Below are 20,152 nucleotides of genomic sequence, written 5' to 3' on the forward strand. Positions count from 1 at the left end.
CCGACCCGACCCGAACCGACCCGACCCGAGTTACTTAAGTTAAAGTGAAAACTTAAAAGTAAAACTCACGCACGCACACAATCACAGGGACTCTTTCCATCTTTTGTTTGTTTCCCCCCTTTAGTTCTAGGGTTTCAAGTTTCAACTAAAAAGTTAATGCACTAAATAGTTTGTTGTTTATCTCATATGAGTATATAATCATTTTCATTTGGTAATGCATCAATTTATTCTCTTTGGACCAGTTATTAGTTAATGCACTAAAGAGTTTGCCATGCTTGAGTTTTTCTACTTCTATGAGTTGAGTTGCCTTGCCAAACAAGAGTTTTCCCTAAAAAAAATGCGTCAACGTAAAAAACCCGACCTGACCTGAGATTTATCATGGGTACGGCCGGGTTTGGGAATCGTGGGTTTTCCGGAAAAAAACCCGACCCGCCCGACCCGAGTTACAGCCCTACTTTTAAGGCTTTTTAAAGTCAATTAACGTCAAAGTGGTGCGAATTATCTGATTAGGGGGTGCGAATTTATCATATTACCCAAGGAAAAAAAGAGCGAAAACACCTTCCAACGGTTATAAAATGGTCAAAATAAATTAAAAGATTGATATGATTGTCTTGTATTAGTCAATATACGTTAGTCTCTGAGAGTAACTCCCGTTATCCTGAAGGCAATTCTAGACAGAACTCATGAACTCTAAAACTGATGTCAAAAGTCCATTTTCAGGACCAAGCAGAAGAAGAAGTGGAAGGCAGCAACCCAGAAGGACCCTTCAAAAACCAACATTATCTATCTTGTTCCATTAATCATGAAGGACCCTTCAAAAACCTGAAGGTCTAGGATTCCCTTTAGCAAAGTTCAGTTTCAAACCCTGACCAGAGGTATGCCCCAACGATTCTTGGTTTATCTCTGGTTTTTATCGATTTTTATCAGATTTCTAGTTTCCTAGCGTTTATGGCTCTATCTGGGTTTCCTGAAATTTTGCTGGATTTGTGTTTCCGGCACTGAAGGCTTGCTGACATCAGTTTCTCTGGTTTTCCTATGTTTCCATGCATCGTGGTTTACATGCAACCAAACGTACGACACTTTACCACTGCCCTACGAGGAGCTACTTGGCTTGTATCCTCTTTGTTGAATACTTTCACCACTACTCTGCGAGGTAACTACATGCAACCAAACAAAGCCTTAGATATCATGTGCATGCTTATCTTTGTTTTTTTCTAATTTTTATGAAGCTGGTGCTAACTTGTGTACTGAATTGAGAGGCATTTTAGATGACCTTAGATAGGTTTGGATTGAAGGTTTTGATTGAGATGCTCAACGCTAGTAAGGAGCCTCCATGGTCTATAAGTTATTACAAAGAGACTCCTTCTTGTACAAGTAGTGAAGAACTACACGAGAGCTGTGGTTGGCCCGGATATGCACCGGAGATAGGGAAGTTTGTGTTTAGCTGGCTGGGATACGACATTAGTAGGGGTTTCATTAGAATAGATTTCCTTGAGTCTCTTCTCCACCTAAAAACGGATTTAGACGGGGAAACTCGGTTCTTAGGAATGCTAAGAGGCGAGAGATGGGGGTACCTGCTAGTTCTTTTTATGAGGCACCCACAGGAGAATTTATCCTGGAAGAGGAAGAACTGCTGAAACTCCACGAAACCTTCACAAGGGTTTATGTACAAAGAACCCGCGCCGACATACCCACTCACGATCTACTAAAGGGAAAATAGCTTGATATTGGTTCAAATCCAATTCTTGAGAAGAGGCCAAGCGAGAGACTATAAAAGATCTCATTTTTTAGATCAAAAGCTTAGGTTAACCCACCAATATAGAGAAGGCAATCAAGCAGCGAATTCTCTTAGGCTCTGTTCACTTCTTTTCCTTGGTGCTGTTTCCCCTGGAAAACAGCCTTTTTTTTTCCTGACAAGACAGAATTTCTGTGTTCACTTCTTTTTCAGGAAACGCTATTATCAGATGTAGAATTTCTTATTTAAAGGCTAAAAATAACGTGGAAATTGACTTTTTCCCTGTTACTTGAGATTTGCTTTCCGATTAAATATATCGGAAAGAGGCTTTCCATGGAAAACGAAGCCTTTTCCTCTTCATTCCTTTCTCTTCTGCCATGTCACCTGGAAAGGAAAGGAAAACGAAATCCTTTCATTTCCTTTACGGGGAAAAGAAGTGAACAGAGCCTTATCTAATTTCGTATGTGATATGAAATGTAATCAATTCTTTTGGGAATGGAAAGATCTCCTTAGTCCTACAAGGGGGCTTTAAGGTATGATGTATTGAGAATTCCTAATATTCGGTCTACACGATTTCTTTCCTTCTTTTTTTTTGGGTTTTGAGGCAAGGTGGATACGTCCTCCTCTTGTATCTTTCGCTTAATATCAATAAAATTTAATGTGTTGCCCGGTTTCCTAGATAAATTCCGGGTTGAAAAACTTAAATGGAGTTTGACGAATGGGGGCGCGCTTTACCCCCTTTTTAGCAAGGGCACCTGTGAGTGTAGCATTCCTCTATTATATAATAATTAAATATTACATGATAAGAACACCCAAAGTTCTATTTTTTTATTTTTTTTTAAAAAAGAAAAGAGAAATGATGCTTTACACAATCTAGGGTCTCATCCCAAAGATGAAAGTTGGCAGCTATACCCTAGGCGATGACAAGAGGCAGCAATCCAATTGGCCAAAACTTATGAAGATCATCCAAGCACAAAATGGCATATAACATTAAAATCCAACCAACAGACCTAGGTCCGGTCACATAGGGCTACAATTGAAGCAATATATACAACCCACATGGTCACTTGACAAAACCTACTCCCAAGAAACTAAGAAAAAAATTACTCTACATCAATAAAGAGAGGCTCGCCGACAATCCTTCAGCAAAGACCAACTCGAATAAGGGACCATTATTTGCAAGCATAGTGGCGTTGTTGATGATGGTGATGGTGGAGGCTGTTTGATCTACTACGCTAACTTTTGCAACCTTGGTAGCCTTAACTTCAGTGACCAACACCAAAAACTAACTGAGACACAATGTAGCCCATACTGTATTCGAAAAATATAAATTCCATAGTAAAAAGAAACAGAAAAAGTAAAGGTAAGCAATTATGTCAAAATAAGAAACTAACATGTTGGCTAAATTTATCTTCTCACTCTTCACCACAGTTTTCTGTGTAATTAGCTTTCCTAGGAACATCAAGCAACTGGACAAAGATATGATCATAAATTTGACCACGGTATCTTGGAGGAAGTAGCATATGTAACATGAATTTACATTTTATGTCTACCCAAGTATTCTATTTTTTTTCCTTTGACTTGCAGCTATACCATTGTTTTCTCTTTCTACTTATCAGTGAGTACATTATTCTGAACTTTGGCAATGTGAATTCTAACATGACAGGAAGTGTCAGCAAAGCATGATGTGACAAATAAACAAGACAATTTTCATTGATTAAGGAACATCATAATCTAAGTTCATACATCACAAAAGTTGAGGAAAAAATCTAATTACTCATAGTTTCTTTTTCTTCCTGTTGAATGATGATTACTCATAGTTTATTTGCTTGTGCTATAATTTATCAGTGAAAAAACATAATTTTGGGGGGGGAATTCAGATATATGCTCAATTTCAAAAGGCATATATCCTTCTCAGTAAAGAAACTACAAGAAAATTAGATCAATGCAGAGATTTAGTCACATCATGGAAGAAATGGACATCAACAGGAAACTTTCTTCACTATACCTGTAGCTGACCAAATCTGCATCTGAATTAGTTAAAATGATGGGCCATTGAATACTTGAATCAAGAAAGAGCAAGTAGTGTTTGGGCTATCTCTCTTTGCACTATTAAAGCTTTGCTGAATTGCCAAATAGAATAACATTTTAAAGTAGTGCCAAAAGGATCATATGAAGAGCAGATGTGGATATTTATTTTTTACATGGATAGAAAATATAATAAACATTGGACCCAGTGAGATAAATAATTCAGATTAGAAAGCATTCCCAGTCCACTCCCAAGCTTTTTTGCACCTTGGGTTATTGTGGGGAAACAAGGAATCATAAACCACACTACCTGAGTAAAATCCATGCAGATTTTCCGGGTGAACAGACAGTAGAAAATAGATGTTAGATTTCAAAAATAGGACCTAAATTGGAATAATTTTTCTTGGTTGTGGCTGATGACTTACAATGCTGATTTAAAGGAAAGATGAGGTGCCGATCTAAAAGCTGCATTTAGCTAGTTTGAGGACAGCAAACAAATAAATAAATAAACCAGAATAAATAAATCTCTACAAGACAGGAAAAACAGAAAATGATATTTCCACCGTTATGTATCAGAAGTTGATGGAGCTATATGCATGATAACAGGCTGGTCTTTGTCGAATTATATGCCTTCACCAGAGCTATTCATCTTTAGTTTTAAGCATAAGAGATTCATTTAAATAAATGAATTTTCACGTTTGCTATGTTGTCCATAGATTAATTCGTCCTGCTTTTTCAGAATGAATTGATTGTTTACAGGATAATCACTATCTCAAATCTCGAACCCAAACACAAACTTGTACTAATAGTTTCAATAATAAGCCATTTACATTTTGAAAATGCTCGGATAGCTATCCTTAAATACTATTAAAGACTAAACTCATCTCAAAGCTATCTGCAGACATGGTTAACTCCTACAAAATGATTGAACCGCAAAAACAAGGAGCTTTAATTACCCTACCTAGTTCCATCTTAATATGAAACCCCACTCCTTAAGGTAAACATGTTATCCAATTGGCCAAAGATCCCAATCACCTTCTATATTTGCATGGGAGCTGACAGTAGATTAATACTTTACCAATGAAAATTATAACAAGAGTAACTTTGAAAAGTTGAAGAGATTTGTTAGAAATCATAGTGCCAGTGTGTCGTTGAGGTACAATTATTTTAAACCCGAGAAAGAAAAAAGTAGCAAGCGAAATTGCAGCAGCTAAATCAGAGGAAATAGAAATGGTATAAAAGGCATATATCATTATGGAAAAACTCAAATGCGTAGGATACACACGAATATGCTTGCAAGAAATAAAACAAGATTTGTGTCCATGTCTTGCCTATACATATCCGTGTCCAGCATAGGATCAAATGCATAGGATACACACTAACTATGATTCATAAGTACATAAATTTTTAATTAATATGATCATCCAAATTTGGTTGACACTCTACCTTGCCTTCTGTGAGCACACATCCATGTCTGCATTAGTTCTGCCGTGGATAATAAATGTTGGGTACTATACATCTCTGCATGAATTGGAAATTTTTCTTGACTATACATCTCTGCATGAATTGGAAAATTTTCCTTCCGAGGACACTCTTTGGTCTATTGCATCATCAATAATCAATCAGACATGTCCTCCGCTCCACTAAACTGATCCATGTCTTGCCCTCGTGCAATTTTATGTCGTGGTGAAAGGCCATCTTCACCAGCCGACCTTCCTCTCTTTGAATTCAAAATATCAATCTTGGAGTTTGCATACTGCTGAAAGATATAAAGTCGGGATATTAAGGAATTGTGTCAACAGAAAATACAGACAACCGGGGCTTCTCGACGTTTTGGGTAGTTCTAAACTCTTAATTCCTTAATATCTCCAGCCAACATTATCAGAACATTAATTTTTACATTAAAAACTATCAAAATTTAAACACCAAGAGGCAATCTGTATGTAAATGCTGACTTTTAAAAACATATTATGGTGAAAAATGTAGATCCGATAAGCACGACATGATAGAAGCTGAATAACAAAAAAAAGATACAGACTTAATGATAGAAAGAGAAGTTAAAAAACGTTTTGATAATTCTATAATCTTCACTGACGATTTCAAATAAAAAACAAAAACAAATAGCATTATGGAATAGAATGCTGAAGATTAAAACAGACCTTTTTTTCCTGAAGAGAGATAAATTGCTTCAACAGAAAAAGGTTTACAAGTGCATGTAAGGGGCAAGGATTCCCCGAACAACAAGAGATCTCTAGTCACTCCCGATTTACCTAAATGGTCAGCCAACTCATTAGCATTTTTAGGAACACGAACAAAGGTGATTCTCTTCTACCTACACATCTCTAATACCATCAGTGAACTTAGCTAGCTTCCACGTCCTGTCGGAATTACCATTAGCCCAAAACACTACGTTAGATAAATCACACCCCACAATTAGTGACCCTTCCATCAGCCTCTGACGCATCAGCACTACCGATAGGACCTCAAAACGAGTGGAAGATGTCACCCTCGCTATTCCTAAAAACTCCTCCAATGCCTGCTAAGTCGGGGTTGCAAAGAGAAACCATTAAAAATGAGCTTCACAAGATTGAGAGTGTGGGGCTGCCATCTAGGAGAGATTTCTTCATCTTAGGAATCCTGCCCATCATGATTGCTATCCAATTCTCAAGAATTCAGTCCGTCACCAGAATTTTTTACGCACCAACACCAAATTCGCAACACTAAACCTGATGTTCCACGCCAACCGTTTAGGAGTGGAGTGAGGAACATCAAAAGTGCACTGGTTTCTTTCCTTCCATATCTCCCACCTAACAGCAAACAGAATGAAGTTCCATAGAATCACGCCTAAGGAGCGCAAGTCCCCCAAATGCCAACTTATCATAAGACCCAAAACTGATTCCGAAAAAAAAACCCATTGTATAAAATCACCCAAAACTTAAAACGAAATGTTTCTAGGGTTCCGTAAAATATTTTCCATCAAAATGAAGATAATATTATGTATGAAACCATAAGCACAGAATTTCAAATAAAAAAAAAGTCCCATGTCTTGTAGCTAAAGATTCCTTCTTTTAGGAATCCGGTTTCATATAAAGTAGGAAACAGGTTTCCCAAAGCTAGGGTGTTAACTGTTAACTCAAAGAGAAAAGCCTCTGCATTTGAGTGTGCAGAATGCAGTGTTGTTTAGGGTCTACACCAGAGTGTGCGACGACATTCTGCTTATAGCTCTGAGAAGCAACTAGATTCCCATCTATAAATCTACAATACTCAATAGTCCAACATCTATCAGAAGGAGATCCTACTCAATCTGTGTTAGGGGGCTGAGACCCCACCGCCAATAACAACCGCCGATCTACCACCGACGAACACACGGAAATACCCAAGATCTTGCACTACAAGATGGAGAAACTATATGCCAACAAACCATAACCACAAAGGGAGTAAATCACAAGCAATCAAGAGAAGACAAGAATATACGTGGTTCACCACAATGGGCTACTCCACGGACAAGGCAAGGTTTTAAATTTCGGTTTCGGTTTCGGTTTCAGTAAGAAATTTCGGACGAAATCTTGTAAAAATTTCACCGAAATTTCCGAAACGTTTCACCGAAATTTCCGAACATTTCACCGAAATTTTACTTTTCGTTTCGGCGAAGTTTGATACTTTTCCGACTCACTGTGAATTTCGTTTCGTTTTCCACCGAAACCGAAATATATTGGCCGAAACGAAACGTTTCGGCCGAAATTTAAAACCATGGGGCAAGGCAACATTCAATCCACTATTTATAACCAAAATAGTACAATGTTACCTCCACCGGTAAAATCCATCGATAAAACCCTTCTCCCCAACCTTCTATGTAGCCACAAAATAACCTCCAAGTCTCCACACTGAGTACATGGAAAAAACCCTCCTTCAAGAAGTAGTTGGAAAATCCTCCAACACAATGCTTGTGCTATAATAGACAAAATCCAATGGAGAAGAAGATGGAAGAAGAACACACCTTGAGTAAACAAGAAGATGAGCAAAAAAAAAACCCTTTTTGCTTCACCACAAAAAGTCTTCCAAGAGCCCAAGAGAATACCCCTCTTTTTGCTCTAACCTTTTCTCCTCCCTTCTCTTCTTAACACCTTGAGTAACCAAGTAGAGAGCCTTGCTTTTGCTTCACCACAAAAGCCCTCCTAGAGCCCTAAGAGAAAACCCCTCTTCTTGCCCTAGACTTTCTCCACCTCTCTACTCTTCTCAAAGCCTCACCCTCTCAAGTTCTAACCCCTCTTTTAAAACCTTTTTTTTTTTTGTATTTACAAACACCCCACTTAACATACCAAGTGGGACCCAAATAAAAAACAAACAAAGAGAAGGTGATTATGTATCACCGATTCAACAATCTCCACCTTGATGCATAATCACATACTTACCAAGCCTTCCTCTTTGAAACCAAGACACTTTCGACCTTTTGGAAACACCACCAAAACTCATGCCTTGTTCTTTTGAAGCGCTTGCATTTCTTCTTCCATACCCTTTGCCAACCGCCATGTTTGCAACATCATCAACCATGGCACCTCCCAATAAATGGTACAAGAGCCCAACCCGGTCTCCCTTCATGATTACAAGAGCCCCTCTAGAAACTTTGAGGACCCCTTCTCCACCCGAAAATTTACAACCCTCCAACTCCAAAGTAGGCAAAGAAATCAAACCCTTTGGCATATCCGGAACATGCCGGACATTCTCAAGTGTGTGGATCATCCCATCAAACATCCTCAGCCTAACCGAGCCAACACCAAGTATTCTACTAGTTGAGTTATTTCCCATTTTCACCAAGCCTCCTTCACACGCCTCATATGTGGAAAACCAAGATCTATGCAGGCACATATGGTGAGTAGCACCCGTGTCAAGAACCCAACTTTGATGAAATCCGAATTACAATCCGCCACCAACACCTCATCCTCTATTACACCGGATGCGGCTACCTCCACTTGGTTTGCCTCCTTAGAATCTTCGCTCATCTTCTCCTTACCTTTCTCACTTCTGGAGTTAAAGCCTTTTTCGGAATCGAATTTCTTCCTTCTTGGACAACCCTTTTGAAGTGTCCACTTTCACCACAATTCCAACAACCATTCTTTCCATCCTGCCCCTTCAACTTAGATCGGGGTCTTGACTAACTTCTTGAAAAACTATTCGAAGAGCCACCACGGTCCTTACCTCTACCTCTTATCATATAGGCTTCCGATCCAACCTCTATTGAACTCCCCAAAGAAACCCTTTTCCGGAGTTCTTCGGCAAGTAAAGTACTACACACCGAATCATAGTCAAGAGAATCACCCATACTACAACTTAGAGTAGTAACCAAATGATCATAAGATTCCGATAGAGTGCAAAGTAAAACTACCGCTTTGTCTTCATCTTTCATCTTCTCTTCAACGCTTTCCAATTGACAAAGAATGTTGTTAAACTCATTTAGATGGTTGGAAACATTTGAACCATCCTTCATTCCTAAAGAAAACAACTTTCTCTTCAAGAATATCCGGTTTGTGAGAGACTTAGTTTGGTACATACTCTCCAACTTTGACCACAAACCCGCCGCCGTCTTCTCAAGCGCAATGTTAAACAAAACATCATTAGACATGCTCAACCGGAATGTAGACATAGCTTTGAGGTCCATGTCTTCCCAATCATCATCCGACATGCTAACCGCTTTCTTTTCCTTTCCCCCCAAAGCTTTGTGACACCCATTTTGGATCAACAAATCTTTTACCTTCATCTTCCATAATTCAAAGTTTGTCTCCCCATCAAAGAGCTCCACCTTAAATGTGTTGCTAGTCATTTTCTCAAACCTTGCTTCTCTCAAGCAATTTCACAAACACCTTGTGTGCAAAAAACCTTGACGCTCTGATACCACTTGTTAACAACCTCCGATCTACCACCGACGAACACATGGAAATACCCAAGAACTTGCACTACAAGATGGAGAAAATATATGCCAAAAAACCATAACCACAAAGGGGGTAAATCAAAAGCAATCACGAGAAGACAAGAATATACGTGGTTCACCACAATGTGCTACTCCACGGACAAGGCAACATTCAATCCACTATTTATAACCAAAATAGTACAATGTTACCTCCACCGGTAAAATCCATCGATAAAACCCTTCTCCCCAACCCACAAAATAACCTCCAAGTTTCCACACCGAGTACATGGAAAAAACCCTCCTTCAAGAAGTAGTTGGAAAATCTTCCAACACAATGCTTGTGCTACAATAGACAAAATCCAATGGAGAAGAAGATGGAAGAAGAACACACCTTGAGTAAACAAGAAGATGAGAAAAAAAAAAAAAAAAAAACCATTTTTGCTTCACCACTAAAAGTTTTCCAAGAGCCCAAGAGAATCCCCTCTTTTTGCTCTAACCTTTTCTCCTCCCTTCTCTTCTTAACACCTTGAGTAACCAAGTAGAGAGCCTTGCTTTTGCTTCACCACAAAAGCCCTCCTAGAGCCCCAAGAGAAAACCCTTCTTCTTGCCCTAGACTTTCTCCAGCTCTCTACTCTTCTCAAAGCCTCACACTCTCAAGTTCTAACCCCTCTTTTAAACCCCTTTTTTTTAGTATTTACAAACACCCCACTTAACATACCAAGTGGGACCCACTCACAACAAAATAAAAAACATACAAAGAGAAGGTGATTATGTATCACCGATTCAACAATCTGCATCAGAAAAACTTCCCCACTCTCAAGCAATCTCTTTTTGAAAATAATTGTTGTACCTAGTGCACCCATTAGATATCACCAAATGAGTTGAACTGCGTCCCAGTGATCAGCAGTAGGAGCATGCATAAACTGATTCACTATACTAATAGAAAACACAATATCATGACGTGTAATCAAAAAGTAAATAAGCCTCCCAAAAAGAATATGATACCAACTGAGGTCCTTGAACATGCCTCCATCAACCTCTAGTAGATTGACCGATAGGAGTATCAAGAAAGAAAAGATTAGGAATAAGAACAAGTCAAAGTAAACAGAGAAGAAATGAACACGGCAGCAAAAATAAGGGTTACGTAATAGATAAGATGAATACTGATAGGTCGTGATTAAAGAGATGAAGATTAGGAATAAACTGAGTTCCAAACACGTTAAAAAAAATATTGAAATAAATCACAGCAGCTAGAACTGGGCGTACGCAGAAAACTGAAAAAGAAATATAGACGACTGAACTTCTTCAGAAAAAAAAATATAGAAGACTGAAAGAAGAAAAGAAAGATCAATAAAACAAACAGGATAGCTGTTGGAAATTATGAACAAAACCGTGACATTTGGAATTGGGAAAGAATAAAGAAAACAAATCACATGCAAGGAACCATGATTTTAGATTTGAAATAAGATTAAAGAAAAAGGAAAGAAAACAACAGATAAAACCATGGGATTTGACAAAAATGAATTGGGAATAATCAAAGAATAAGAAACTCACAAGCCAAGATTAGAAGCAGAGAAGGTAAACATTAATTTCACAAATCAAGAGACCTACCTCGTAAAGATCCAGGCAATAGTGAAGACAGGAAGAAGATAATACAAGAAACCCACCTTGGTTCTAAGAATACACCTAGAAATTTAGCAACCTGCCTAGATATAAACATCGAGAATCCACAGCAATTGGGGATGAAGCTCTCAATCGATTCTCACAAATTTTTTCATCTCCCCGAAGTATATTATCCCCTTCTTTAAATAAAGAAAAAACAATAAGAATTTAACTAGGACTACGACTTTCTAGTATATAGTATATACTATAACTAAAACTAGGGCAACCATTATGATGGGCCCATCCAACTTACTCAGTAGTTACTCATTATAATAAAATATATAATAAACAACAGAAATAAAGGTTAAAATACTTTATCTCTTAACACCATAAACAACTTTCCTGACTTTTTTCATGGCCAAGATAGTTCACCCCCATCCATAGTAAACTACTTCAGAAAGGAAGTACAATCACCTGAGGATTTTCCAGATAATTATCTTTGAATCACAATTGGCCATGTCAGAAACCATCAAGAAGTTTTATTCAGGCATCCTGTCCCAGTAAAAATGCAACGCCCTAGCTTTTGAGTAAGCAAGAAAACTCAACTCAACTCAACTCAACTAAGCCTTTGTCCCAAAACAATTGGGGTGAGTAAGCAAGAAAACAAAACACAAAAATTTAATTTTAAAAATAGCGAAGCAAATTAAAAATGCATACATTTTAAGCGCATATCTTTTTCTGACACTCATAACTATCATCAAATATCATACCCGAGACATTTGAAACCATATAATCTAGGAGATGGTGAAGTTATAATACCTGACTTGAGGGCATTCCTCCGGATTCCTTTAGTTCCTCAGCTGCTCTCCACCTTATAGTCACTCTTGAAGGTACAGGATAATGTTCGACCTCGTCAACAGATCTTCCCTCTTTTGCCCTCTTTTTCTGTAAAACAAGCTTCATGGGAAGAGGCTGCATTGCAAGGAAAAGTGACGGGAGTCAAGTCCAACCTTCACCCTATCATATCAAAATGCGGACCCATCCAAAACAATACCAAGTAGCGTGCAGCCTCATCATCAAAATTGACAAGGTATGTAGTGGGATCATCAGCATCATCGTCACCCCTTACCTGTCGAATGAGGAGGCAAATTTTCAATTTCCACTTGAACTATCTAGTCCCCTAGAAAATGCTTCAATTGAGCAATCTGATGCGCAAACATATGTTTAAGCAGAACCAGACATTAATATCATTTTTTTTTTATGATATAGGGTATCCCCACGCCATTTGAGGGCGGGACTAATCCCTATGGACGCACACAATCACCCGTAAACCACATGCAACCAGACATTAATATAAATGAACGTAGAAAAAACAAACAGCACAGCATCTTTGACACATACATCCCAGTGATACTCTCTAATCCATGAATACTGAATGTCTTCATGTTCATCATACATATCTTTCGACAGCTGCCACCATAAAGAAAATGAATTAGCGAGACATAGTCGATGAGAATATTCTTTTATTATAGTAACAAACTTTACGAATACCAACAACTAACAGGTAAGGGTATTAGATTCATGTTCCCTAAATTTAACTGCTGCTGAAACTAAATAAGTACAATTCTTCTGCAGGTACCAACCACCAAATGAACATATCAGTATTAGCAAATCCTGGTAAAATACAATGAACATCTACCATGATCACTTTTCACCATACTTGAAAACATAAAGTAGCTAATGTTCATGAGATAGGAAAAAGGAGCCATCTTTAAAATGCAGAAGAGAAGGCAATGAGAAAATGTTAACTCCACCTCGTCTGGTGCAGGAACCATGTATGCCAAAAACTTCTCTGGCTTAGACGGATCTGAACCTGTTACTACGTAACTTTTCATGATAGCCTGTCTTGAACATTAAGGGTAAATTAGCATAGAGATGGATGGAACATGACTGAGACTGATTGATCTAACTTAAGTGTAAACCTGCCCCCCCCCCCCCCCTCCGGAAAAAAAAAAGAAAAAAAGCTCACATGTGATTCGTGTTCATCGCGAACAGATTGATCTAACTTATTGTATAATTCTGAGTCAGCTGTAGGATCACCATCAAAGGCTGCCATAACAAACCGATCATCATACCTGATACAAAGACATTACGGTCCAATTACCTCAATGTCAATAAGAAAATGGTGTGATAACAATGTGATGAAAATAAAATTTTGTATCAAATAATACTAATTTCAAATCACTCTGACCCATCCCAGTACCTGATTCCTCCATTTCAACAGTTTGTCATGCAAGTTGATGCAAAATTTACGAGATCCTAATTTACTTTGCTGTTATTTTGTTGCATCATTCGAAAACTATTTACATATGTCTAATACTATAATGTACCAGTATACAGTTGTTTACATTTGTTCATGCATCATTTGTTAAATATTCTAACTTTACTTACAATTAAATTAAACAGTTTGCCACATTTGATATTTTTTGGCTATGCATAACACTCAGATCCAGGACTAAGCCCACTCAAAATTATCCGTTTATTTTTTTAGATTTCTGGTGGCACAGTCATACAAGTATTTAATTTTTTTGTGTTGTCATAGATCTTTAGATATACCGGCGTCAAAATAAACCATTCTATTTCATGGACTGATACTCAAATTTCTGAAAAATCAAGAAACATGTACTTTCACATACATGCACAAACCCGACACAAAGCTTTTATACATTTACAGTACAATGCATAAAAAATTAAGTTGTGATGCATACCGATCAAAATAAGGTAACAGTGGCAGAATCTCAACGGGCTCTAGATTAGGATTAGTTTGATGGACTGGGCATAATTTGGATGCCTTGAATGAATCTTCAATTGCCTGGATTTGTTTTTCCCTGAGAAAATGAAGACAAAGATTTGTAATGGTACTCGACTCCCTTAAATTTCTACATTGAAGAAATACAGCATGGATAGGTTTGCATCAACCAACCTATTATTCAGATTCTCCAAGAATAGATTACGACCTTCCCTTGTTTCCCGCAGTTCCTTTGCTTGTTTTTCTGTTAGCGACTGCAAAAGTGTCCAGGAAAAAATATGAAATTACATGTTTATTTTTTAATGGTAACATGATATTGATCTCCAAGATTATTATTTTTTTAATGGCATTGATCTCCAAGATTATTTTTTTTTAATGCCATTGATCTCCAAGATTTTAAAAGCATAGAGGTAACTCATACCAGTTTTGCCGCATCCATGCTAAGAGGAGAAATATATTGCGTCTTAACCAGCCAAGAAACACCTTTATCAGTAGGCCTGTCTTTTCTTCTTATGCCATCTTGTTTGACAGGGGTTAATGCCTCTCCATCACGCAGTAACTCTTCATCTTCTGGAGCAAGAGGAGGCTTTATCTTGGGAGTACTGTTGAAAGAAAAGACAATTGCAAATCCGAATTATTTAATTGAAGTGAAAATTATTAAGATTGCTATCTGAGATACGAATCCAAAATTATGGTAGGTACTTACTTGTACACACTGATGTCAAGTAGGTCAAGGGATATCCCTAGATCTGGCTCAACAAACAGTTTGTGCTTGTGCATTTTCTCCAATGATGTAATGGTGTATTTGGTGTATCTGCAACATGGATCCAAAATTTTAAGGTATGAATAGCATATGGCAATAAACTCAATTAAACTCAAACAAATCAAAAGACAACTAATAGTAGCTTTTTGTCTGCTCAAAAAAGTTTTGGTTTCAAAATTCCAACTAGGGACTACTATTTTTGTTTTTTGGTTGCAATGGCTACCAACTAGCGACTACTATAGGAAGAAATCGTCAAGCACCAGTGATGGGGACATCAACGAAGGTTGATGTCGTCAAGATTCCATAAAATAAAACTGCTATTCTAGTAAACTCAAAACATTAAATCAATGCCATTCTCTGATCGCATAGTTACACTTTTCAATGGTATACTTCAAATGCAACTAGTTTGAAAACATGTGATCGACGATTAAATCCATGTAATCACTACCACTTCATAAGAGAAATATATAAGGTACAAAAAAATAGAAGTGCCGTACATCCATCAAGTTTCATTATAAACACTCGCCTTGAATATTTATAAACTCATTCAGATACATTAATTTGCTATCGGCGCTGACTATATGATGCAGTGTAGTAAAAAAGAAAGTTCTGAAAGAATTTTTTCACAGGAAATTTGTTTTCTGTGTACTCAAGATCCACCGCAAGCATCTCTGTTTTGCAGTATTTTACAGTTTCATGCCTCAAAATATGGGTAAAAGTTCAGTGATGGGATTAAATGTTTATTTGATTTAGTTCCTACAATTAGGGTTAAGTTTGGGTAATGTTAAGAGTGAAAACTTACATATGCATTGAGATTTCTACAACTGGTTCCTATGTTTACAAGATGATTTCTACAATTGGAGGCTAAACTAGTGGAAACTCCTATCGATTCTGATCATATGCAAAGTGATAAAGAAGGGGTCCTTTATCAAATAAAAGAAGATTTCTAAGTTTGTATGTCGTCTTCTCTGTTCATCCCTTACGAGGCCTGACAATGCATATCCAATAAGCATTATCAGCCAATATATACATGCCCCTTGTACTTCTCATCTATAGAGCAAATTATCATGTATCTCAAGTACGCTCCAAGGAAAGGATTACAAATCAATAATCAAGGTCACTTCAAGATTGGACCATACACAGATGCTGACTAGGCAGGCTCAGTTGATAACAGAGGATCTATCTCCAATTACCTCACAATGGTTCGAGGCAACCTTGTTGCTTGGCGAAGTAAAAAATAGTCAATTGTAGCTCAATTGAGCACTGAAGTAGAGTATAGGACAATGGCTCACGGAGTGGCTGAACTCTTATGGTTGAGATCCCTTTTGTCAGACCCGCCTATGCAATTATATTGTGACAATATAACTGCAATAAACATCGTGACGAAGCAGATTGAAGTTGGCAGACAATTTAATAGAGAAAAGAAAACATCTTAAGCATCTTAAGAAGTGTGTTAACCATTTGTAAAATCTGAAAACCAACCTGTGGATTTTCTTACAAAAGGGATGGTCAGCCCTCGGTTACAGCAAGGCTACTCACCAACTTGAGGGGGTGTAGGGAGAGTTTTTTTTTTTTTTTTTTTTTTGACAAGTATGTAGGGAGAGTTACTAGTCTTATTTATGTATGACCCCCAACTTATGGGTATTTTACTCTTTCAATATGAGTTGATTATATGTGATGGGGGTGAGAGATAACAATCCTAATCAAGCATTCCAACATCTACGTCTTCTTCCCCTTTTTTTGAACTGATACATCTACGTCTTCTTCCCTTCTTGTTCTTTTCTTTTCTTCTTCCAATGATTACAACCAGTGGTTCAAAATGCGGATGAAGGTCAAAATGCGGCCAAAGAAATTCCTCGTCAACTTGGCATGACGAGGTCGAGTACTTAGTTGACGCAGAAAAGTACTCGATCGACGCGGTCATAACTCGGGAGTGAAAGGAGTTTTTATTGACTTTGTAGGACAAAAGGCAGAAGGCGGCCAAGATTAAAGGGAGTCGACTAAGGGGAGTCCACTATGACGTCATCTTACTTCTAACATCAACTACATCTGGATAGTAACGACCATTTCATTCAAAGACTAATTTATTCAAACACAACTGATGAAATTCTACTTCTACACCCATGACATATGTAAGTCATGCAGGCAACAGAGTGATTTTAGACTCATCAAACATGGGAATTAGATGGAAAACAAAAAAGGCTATTTATTTAGTACACAACATGACTTTATGCATTGAGAACAGCTGTGACATTGGAATTAAAGCAATGTAGCATACGGTTCATGGAAGATTCCCAGAATAAGATAACATACTGATCTTTATTAGTGTTCAAAGATAGCAACTTCGGCTGTGCTGTTGGATCTGGCAACTCATTCCTGAACCTTCAAAGAGTAAAACATAACAGGAGACAAGATTCAGTATTAAACATAAAGAAAATGGGTATTAATCAGAGTGCATTATTTAAGAAAATACTTAGCCGGAGAAAGTGAAATTCAATTACCAACCAAAACCCATTATAACATGATTTTATTTTTTTTGAATGGCAATGATTTTTTGAGAGAGAGAGAGAGCAAAGCTCAGCGACCAATAATGATCAAACATGATAAACTCTTTTTTTTTTTTTTTTTTTTTTTTTTGAAAATGAAATTCACATTCCCAAGCGAAAAAAAAATGCATGGAAATTAACAAAAGTGAGGTTAGCCATTCTTTAAAATAAATAAATGTAGGTGCTTGAAAACTCAAGTGCAACTGTGAACTGATGCAAATTGAAAAAGCAATCCCAATAAGAATAGACGAAAGATGTAAGGAATTCTTTATAACATACTCACTTTAACTTGCACAAAAACGTCGTTGGCTTCCTCAATCTGTTATCAAACCTTTCACCACCCAACAACGGAGTACTTCGCCTCTCCAACACGCGCGATCCCGGTGTTGAGTTGTGTGCCTTGACACCAGAAGATAACACCTGTGTCTTATTTAGCACAGTCGACTGGGACGCCTTCAACTGCTGCTGCCTCTTTTCTTCCTGCCTCTGCTTCTCGTACTCCCTCTTCTTACGCTCTCTCCTCTCTTCCTCTGTCTCAACCCTTCCAACAGCCGCAGATGGACCATTTGCAACCTGAGGAGCTTTCCCCAATGGAGCACCAGAAGCCTTCTGTTGTTTAGAAGGGACAACATCTTTCGGGAGGATCGCTTCACGCCAATTGGCACCATTTGCATCCTTTTTTACCTCAATCTTATGTTCTCTATGATTACCAATAGAAGCTTCTTTGTGTAAAGAAGACTGAATTGGAGGATTGGGGTGGGAAGGAGGAGGAGGAGGGGGTGGAGGGAGAGAAGGAGGGGGGAAAGAGGGAGGAGGTGGGGGCGGCTCGTGGGGGTTGAACTGAGGAGGATATAGAGAAGAGGGATAGTAATTGGACTTGGGTTGGGGTTGGGGTTGTTGGTGTGAATTCATGGAGGACGAGGGCGGTGGAGGAGGTAAACCGTACGATGAGGGTCGTATGGGTGGGGGCGGAAATGGGTATTGTTGTGATTGCTGTTGTTGATGATGATGGTGATCGTTTTGAGTTCTTGACGATTTAAAAGGTTGGGAATTGGATCCATATCCATGGTGAACATTCGAATTAGGGTTATAATTAGGATGAGGAGGGATAGAAGAGTGTGATCCACCGCTTCCAAAGCTGCGATTTTGATTGTAATGAGGAGGAGGTGGAGGGAGAGGGCTTTGATTTGGAGGGGTGAAAGAGGATTGTGGAGGGAAGGGTCTGAAGGAAGCCATGGATGACTTAATTAGCTAAAACCCTATCAGGAATAGATTTCATTCTCTGTTTGGTATCTTCTTTAGCTAAAAAGAAGATCAAAACCCTAGAGAGAAAGAAAAATCTTGTTTTTAGTTACATTGTTTTGAGAAGATTGAATTTTTAAAGAGAAAAGTAAGAAAGAATCGGTTTACGAGAATGGGATGGAGAGTGGAAGAGAGCTTACCGCTGATGAAACGGGAGTCGTATACACTGGGATTAAGGTGTATGAATGATCTTTGAGGAGAAAGAGAGAGTAGTGATTGAGATCCGGAGGAAGACCTTAAAAACGCGCGTTCTTTATCTCCCTCCGCGCAGACACACACACTCTCCCTCTCTACTTCCACTAATATTTGAAACAAGATCGTATTCTGGAGAAGCAAATGTTTGTTGTGGATTTTCATTTTTGGGTCTGAGTTCTATTGGAATTGGCATCCTATTCTGATTCAGCCCATTCCAATGTCTAGTTAAAAAGGAAGGAATTAGAGGGGCGGGAATGACATGGTTCCAAAATAAGAGGGGGAAATAAATCAAATAATGATGGAAGATGTTTCTTCCCTCCCCAAGAGATGGTATTCAGATTCCACTCCAGACTTATTATTTTATTGGAATTTTATTTTAATTTTTTATGCATTCTGTTTCTAGGGGAATGAGAATATGATGCCAATTCCAATTCATAAATAGGCAATCCAAACGAAGCCCATACTCGTGGGCCCTTCTACTAAACAATCCAAACCATTGGTGTGCAAACATCCTAACTGGACACTTTTAAATTTGCTAACAATCCATTGAACGATAACAAATTTGAAGGACAGGATAGCTTGATAGCAAGACTTACAAGTCATGCTCATCCACACCCAACGGCTAATTATTTATTTGGATCATAAACAAGTGGGTCATTCGTGTATTTTTTTGTTGTTGATGTAATTTTTGAGAAAATACATACTCTCCTATAGAGAAATTATATGATGAAAGGGCATACAAACACATAATCATCATCTCATCCTTGATATTTGATTCAACTCAACTCAAGGTGGCAAACAGGCCGTGCGGGCCCGCGAGCCCGGTTCCAATTTAGAAAATGCATATTTTTTTAGGAAAACCCGAAAATACCCCCCAAAAGTTGTTCCAAACGGCTACTTTGTGGGGTATTTTCGTCCAAAACATATATTTTCATAAAATTTTGAAAATACCCCTCCAACAACTCTTTTTTGGGGGGTATTTTGGGATTTTCATTGTTTCAATCTTTTAGATTCCCTAAATACCCTCCCCTACAACTCTTTTTTGTGGATATTTAAGTCATTTCATGTATTTTACCAAATTTATCCCCCCCCCCAACAACTCTTTTTTTGGGGGTATTTTTGGATTTCCATTATTCAAATCTTTTACATTCCCTAAATACCCTCCCCAACAACTCTTTTTTGTGGATATTTAAGTCATTTTATGTCTTTTACCAAATTAACCCCCCCCCCAACAACTCTTTTTTTGGGGAGTATTTTGGGATTTTCA

General features: G+C 38.0%; 1 protein-coding gene across 5 annotated transcripts; it reads right to left on the reverse strand.

Annotated features, from left to right (window-relative positions):
• Positions 1 to 2,697: 2,697 nt before the first annotated feature.
• LOC143887849 (protein PAF1 homolog) lies at positions 2,698 to 18,998 on the reverse strand. 5 transcript variants are annotated; one of them, XR_013254404.1, is made up of 13 exons: positions 17,672 to 18,997; positions 17,156 to 17,224; positions 14,786 to 14,893; positions 14,501 to 14,681; positions 14,254 to 14,333; positions 14,039 to 14,158; positions 13,300 to 13,405; positions 13,085 to 13,171; positions 12,672 to 12,740; positions 12,325 to 12,399; positions 12,090 to 12,242; positions 5,210 to 5,522; positions 2,698 to 2,998 (listed from the first exon to the last, which is right to left on the reverse strand). XR_013254404.1 is itself a non-coding variant. In XM_077392067.1 (13 exons), exons 2-13 carry the CDS (start codon positions 18,622 to 18,624, stop codon positions 5,382 to 5,384), a joined length of 2,142 nt encoding a protein of 713 aa, XP_077248182.1. In that variant the 5' UTR covers positions 18,625 to 18,710; positions 18,831 to 18,993; the 3' UTR covers positions 4,995 to 5,381. The 5 variants fall into 5 exon arrangements, 3 of the variants coding, with proteins under 3 accessions (XP_077248182.1, XP_077248183.1, XP_077248181.1); XR_013254403.1 differs by having other exon boundaries at positions 2,698 to 3,046; XM_077392067.1 differs by lacking the exon at positions 2,698 to 2,998 and having other exon boundaries at positions 4,995 to 5,522; positions 17,672 to 18,710; positions 18,831 to 18,993.
• Between the last annotated feature and the right edge of the window lie 1,154 nt (positions 18,999 to 20,152).

This window comes from Tasmannia lanceolata, unplaced genomic scaffold, assembly GCF_043159265.1.
Source record: "Tasmannia lanceolata isolate RefF3 unplaced genomic scaffold, GAP_Taslan_0.1 ptg000012l, whole genome shotgun sequence".
NCBI classification, from domain to species: Eukaryota; Viridiplantae; Streptophyta; class Magnoliopsida; order Canellales; family Winteraceae; genus Tasmannia; species Tasmannia lanceolata.

Bases quoted from the DNA above. Each gene is read 5' to 3' on its own strand.
- LOC143887849 (XM_077392066.1), bottom strand. From the start codon at position 18,624: ATGGCTTCCTTCAGACCCTTCCCTCCACAATCCTCTTTCACCCCTCCA. The intron at 13,172-13,299 runs GTGAGCTTTTTT...TGTTCAAGACAG, and splicing joins GCGATGAACACGAATCACAT to GCTATCATGAAAAGTTACGT. The intron at 5,523-12,089 runs GTATTATAACTT...TATATCTTTCAG, and splicing joins GAGGAATGCCCTCAAGTCAG to CAGTATGCAAACTCCAAGAT.